The 5,821-nt window shown below is 49.0% G+C and overlaps 1 protein-coding gene across 1 annotated transcript; it reads left to right on the top strand.

Annotated features, from left to right (window-relative positions):
• Positions 1 to 3,115: 3,115 nt before the first annotated feature.
• LOC135815848 (protein c-Fos-like) lies at positions 3,116 to 5,589 on the top strand. The gene is made up of 2 exons (XM_065329195.1): positions 3,116 to 3,690; positions 4,178 to 5,589. Exons 1-2 carry the CDS (start codon positions 3,475 to 3,477, stop codon positions 4,604 to 4,606), a joined length of 645 nt encoding a protein of 214 aa, XP_065185267.1. The 5' UTR covers positions 3,116 to 3,474; the 3' UTR covers positions 4,607 to 5,589.
• The last annotated feature ends 232 nt before the right edge of the window (positions 5,590 to 5,821 follow it).

Consider the following 5,821-nt stretch of genomic DNA (forward strand, 5'->3'; position numbering starts at 1 on the left):
GGGTTATGTCTCATGGGTTCCGACCTTTTCGACCATTATAATGAGATCCTTGCATGCGGCGACCATAGCAATCCCAAGGATTCATTGACCTTCCAATAGATCCCCAACAAATATCGTACGCACGCGAATAGTAACACGAGCGTGCAGATGTGTGATCTCCGATTAGAATCCAAGACAAGAACCACAATAGGCACAAAGCAATCTGACAGAATCCAGATCCTTCGTTTGAAGTACGTCGTACAAGAGTCAAGACGCATTCCCACTCCCTGTGGCCCAGCGTCAGCCGAGCACGCCACATGCACAAGGCGACGGTACAGACATGATCACAACATCTTCCAACCATCGTACATAATGTTACCTGTACATTCCCACCTCTACAATCGTCATGCACGGAGAACGCGTCAGTTGGGCATAAACCTATCACTCAGTATCAGGGCTGAAGGTAGCTTCTGGTTCCCTCCCAAACAACAATGGCTCACTGCATAACACGGTCGAAGGAAACAGAGCATTCTATCGACATTACAAATAATTCCACAGCAGATCTACAATGTGTGCTCGCAGTAGATCTACTCGCTGTTTCTCATATCAATGAGATCACCGACTCCTGGTTTGAGATCACAGCGCTGCTCACTGACGCCTTCATGTGGACAGTCTACCCAAAACATGCCCCGCGCAGCAGAATGCCAAGGCCAACAACCAGTGCAGCTGGCCCTGGAATGTTTGCGAAGAGCGACGAACTACTGTACTTCGCAGTGGTGGTGCAACCAGGCCAGGCGCAGGCAAAACCGGATTGAAGATCACGTGTTCTCACTGAAGCTCAGCGGCGAAGCGATGAGTCTAGAATCTGGACTAAAACAAGTCCGGTTGACCCGAACCTGAACCTGAGGTCACTCAACAGGACGGTCGCTAGCTCTTTCCGTAAGTCTTACACTGTTGTCAGCAGGTTGTCTTATTCAAGTTATTGGTCCCAAAGCCAAGCGTAGCGCATACATAATGTGGACCATGCAATGATACAAGTACATTTTGAAGCAAGCAAACCCAGTCCATTGTAAAAGCATAATCACACTGCGTTGTGTTGTGAGACGGGTATGCAGTGTCCGTACAGTCAGTCAGTACTACATTGTACCATGCACTGCATCAGTGTCCGTAGAGCTAGAGAGATCTACCGTAGATCTACCCCGTGTAGATCTAGTCTAGATCTACGTGCTTGGCGTTCCTCCTGTCACTGGTCACCAAGGCAAGACTTTCAAGAGTCAAGACGATACCCTGTTTGGTCAGATCACTGAGATCTCTCAGATCAGATCAGTGTAGATAATGTATCAGTATGGCCGTAATTACGTCATTATGACATAATCGTGCGGAACGAAGTACATCACGTGCTCTTTTCCTTTGACATCTGCACTTACTTGACTCTTGGAGTTGAGAGTACGTCTGTCAGTACTGGTATACTAGTATGGTTGTTGAACAAGCAAGGACAGGTCGACAGCAATCCGCCTGTTCGCCTTCCTTCCACGTCAGTCTGTTTGCTACACTGACCCTGTACTGTCTGTAGTGCTAGCCTAGGCTAAAGCAAACGACTCAACGAATCACCTGATCACTGCACGCGTACCGTTGCAGTAGTCGTGACGTAGTGTTCTCGAAAAGGTTACAGATCAGTTGCCTAGGCGGTACGGCGTCGGTGTGTGCGCATGTGAGCGTGAGTATGAATGCCATGCGCCAGCTGCCCACCAAAAGAGCTGGTTTATGCCTGAATATCTTGGCACTGACACAATGGACACTGCACGCACTGACTGAGCTATGAGGTCTATCTAATAAGGCATGTGGCAGCTCAAGTCCAAACTCAAAGCGGCCTCTCAATAAAAGTGCTGGTGCCACGTAGAGAACAGCAGTTTCTAGATTGCACGCGAGTGGAATGTGACAGAGTTCAGTGGACTTGGCAGTGATAAATAGGCAGTTTGTAAACTGGGAGCAGTACAGTGAGCTTGGTACTCGGTAGCATTTTTACTTTGGAGCAGTTCAGGACGTGCGGGTTGTCGTTTAACGTTTCTTGCTCTTCTACCGAAAGGATAGGCGAAGGCTGCAATCATCATGCACGACTTTTCCAACACACGTACCAACTCCAGACAGACCGCCATTGCTGATCCTACCAGAGCCAGTACTAGTGCTAGTACGACGAGCAGTATGCCCCAGTCTCCACATCAGGAGCAGCAGCACTACGCTGACTTGCTGGATCAGTCCGAGCTGAATGACGTCATCAGCGGCTTGGTCACAGGCCAGGCACCACAGCAGCAGCGTCTTCTGGAAGCGTGTTTCGGTCTGCCCCAGCTTACGCCGGAGCGTCTTCGACCGCGGAAATGGTAAGATCGAGAAGGAAGACAGAAACCTTTGTTGTCAGTGGATGATGCAATGCTTGCTGTGCAATGATACCATAGCTTACCGTTGCGCCATCAATCCTCGTGCTATCGCCTATCGATCGACCCGAATAATTATTTGCGTTCATTGTACGTCCTGCGAGTGTTGGTTGCATGCCGCATACTACTACTAGTTTCCACCCGACATGTACGTACATGTATGGGGCGTGTAGCGACACAGGGCCTGGCTGGTCATCGACACGGTGAAACGATGTGGCCACGTCGCCGATGGGGGAAAGAGGAACTTTCCCCAACGCTTGCTGGTGAAACCGGCGCATCCCGCTAGACGCAGGCCGTAAGCGGACACATTACCGGTATATCGGCACAGTGTTGCAGTGAAGAATGCATGTCGGCGTCAGTGTCCTTTCGTCAGTACACCAACGAGCGCTGTACACGACGCAATGACTTTTTGTTCGACGTGGCAAAGCGGACTGTTGTGTACGTGTGAACAGACAGTGATTGTGCAGAAAGTGTAGTGTGAACGCGAACGTGGAAGCAGTAACTAGTCGGCCATTGCTCACCTCCGTGTGTGTTACACAGTACACACACACAGTAACATTCCCACTCTGCTTCGGCTAGAGGCTGTGTGCATCGTGCGTAGCATTTCCGCAGAGTGTGTCTTTAACCAGACACTAACGGCGTTCATGTGCCTTTCTGCCTGTCCTCTTGCCAATGCCGCAGACGTGGATGCAGCTACTTTTGAACCGGAATCACAGATGACTCACGCCTCGACCAATCCCAGCCAGCAGTCGTTCGATCCTATCTCAGTCACGGCCGCCTCAGCTAATCCATACCAGGCGGAGGGCTTGGCTGGCTGGGGTGGCTCCCTGGTCGGTTCATCAGCTCTGTCGCTAGATGTGCAGCAGCCGTTGGACAATTTCGGAAACCCCACAATGGCGCAACCGACCACACTGGCCACCTCGCCGTACGCAGCCCATCTGCAGCCACAGCAGCCAGTGCAAACCTCCGCATCATTCCTGGAACCATTGAGTGCTGCCGCCACGACGGAGGCACCTACTCAGTTCACCTTCACCCGACCATTGCCAACGTACTGGCTAGTCTCATGCAGCTGCAGGCGTACTCCACTTCTGCCACTTCCGTCCACCAACCTCCAGTGACGTCACCCACGGGAATATCCAGCCCTGCTAGCAGTGTTGATGGAGCTGACTCAGACGTGCCGACCACCAAGACCATGGTGAGGGAGATGCTGAAAAAGCGAGGCGTCACCAGCGCGGCAGCAAATAGTAACGAGACAACGAAGGAGCCAGATGACAGACATGTAAGTACCGTAAAAGAAACACTCTGTGCATGTATGTAATGAATTATTACAACATTATTGCAATAGGGTGGTTACTTTGCTGCATAGTGCATACCAAAAAAATACTTTTTGCTGTAGCAGAAGGATGTAGCCAGGAAGAAAGTACTTTGTATGTTGCCTCCTTGATGAACCCGAGCCGCCGAGCTAGATAGCGAGAGAATGGTAGCTCCGGAATTATAATAAATTTTGTTTCAACTCCATGCAATGAATTCGAGTTTTCTGTTGGGAAGGGAGAAGAGCTAAACGATTCCGTGCCTTATCAGTGGTGCGGTGATTATATTGTATACAAAATGCCACTGTCTGAGCATCGCTAAACTGCACGAAACTTACAGTTACAGCTCAACAGCTCTTTGCCTTTCGTGTGTGTATACATGTTCATGTGCAATGTAGCCATACTAACACTGATCATGCCCGCTACATGTTTGATGTCATTTTCACCTTATTCCAGGAGCACACTCCGGAGGAAGAGGAGAGGCTTGAGAGGCGGCGCGAACGCAACAAGGACGCTGCCACCCGATGCCGACAGCGGCAGCGCGACCGCATCTCGTTCCTGGAGAAGCAAGTCGACGGCCTGGACGATACTCAGGAGAAGCTCAGGAAGGAGCATGCTGCTCTGCTGGCGGAGAGCGAGCGTCTTCGGGCAATGCTCTCCAGCCATAAGTGTGTGAAGAAGCCTAAGGACAGTAAACTAGAGAATGAATCCGATAATGGTGAAGCTGGAAAATCTAAGGCCGCCGAAATGTACGACAGTGCTGAAGCGGCCGTCGCTACTGAGTTCTACGGTGACAGACCCGGCACAGACGTGAACCTCTCTCGATCAATCTCCCTGGAAGACGACAGCAACGCGATGATTTATGACAATGACATGGAGACGTGAATCGTATAGATCTTGAATTTCAACAAACCAGTATTCAACAGGATACCTCAAATGTCCTTGGGAGCGCCACACTGAGGCCGAAAACTCATCTTGATATCTTTACTGATATTAAAAGACAAAAATTATTTTATATAAATGCCCAGCTTGAATCCACTCATCTGGGTGCTTGGTTTGCTTAGGCTAAGCAATACCAAGAGGGAAGAGCAGCCATTTCACATGACTGCCACATTTCTATCACCTATCGCCAGCTAGCTACTCGCACTTGTGAATATTTTTTTCAAATTGCTTTGCTTGCTTTTTGTATTTTTTTAGCTTCCATCCATTAGTTTGCTTGTCTGGGTTTGTCAATTTCTGAATATGATAACACGGTACATGTACTTAGAAGCTCAATTCTTTCTTTAAAAAAACATTTATGATAGTCTAAAGCAGCTCATTTTCCTTTCCATTATCCCTATTCCTTCTAACCCCACCGCCTAGTCAATGTGTGTGAAATCATTGCATTATCTACAATTGTAAGTCGATGCATCTTCGTGTTCGCTCCTAACGTTCCAACTTCCAGCATTATTGCGCCTGATTCCAATGTCCTGCCTGCAGCCGCGCTGTATTGATGCTAGTGGTACTACTGTATTCCGAGGTGATCGTGACTAGGCATATTCTTTTTCGTTTCCTGTTTCAATTTAGGCAATTCCTCTTCTGCTCCATACGCTGCTGTAGGCTTACTATACTAGGAATGTGCGAAGCTGGTTCTTGAGTGTTCTGATCTGCTGCATGGGGCCTGTGTCTTCTCTCAAGTTCTGGCATCAGCGCTGATCACAATGGCCCTGCTGAGATGCATCATTGCCACTTGTCGCTTCCTTCCCAGACGTTAACATTTTGACTTTGCATCCACTCGCCATTTTGTTGGGAATGAAACTCCAGGACAGGAAGCGCCTAAACCTATTCTTGAATCTATGCTTGGCATAATCCACGGAGCCATGTGGTCACTTCTGTGTGTTATGTGTATGAGCAAGACATCCTCGTCTCGATCCTGTCACCTGTGCATTTTTGCTGTTGAAATTGCGCCTATGAGTCTGACTATGTGTCTTGTTAGTCTTGTACAAAGAAATGTTGTGGAGGCTACTTTACTGATGATACCTTTCGGACAATTTTTACACAACGGGGCGTGCGCAATGCTTGGCTGACTATCTGACCACTGAAATATATTGTGTGTCGCCT

Source organism: Sycon ciliatum, chromosome 1, assembly GCF_964019385.1.
Source record: "Sycon ciliatum chromosome 1, ocSycCili1.1, whole genome shotgun sequence".
Lineage (NCBI taxonomy): Eukaryota > Metazoa > Porifera > Calcarea > Leucosolenida > Sycettidae > Sycon > Sycon ciliatum.

Excerpts from the sequence above, each read along its gene's own strand:
- LOC135815848 (XM_065329195.1), top strand. The coding sequence starts at position 3,475 with ATGCAGCTGCAGGCGTACTCCACTTCTGCCACTTCCGTCCACCAACCT. Across the intron at positions 3,691-4,177 it reads AGGAGCCAGATGACAGACAT|GAGCACACTCCGGAGGAAGA; the intron begins GTAAGTACCGTA and ends ACCTTATTCCAG.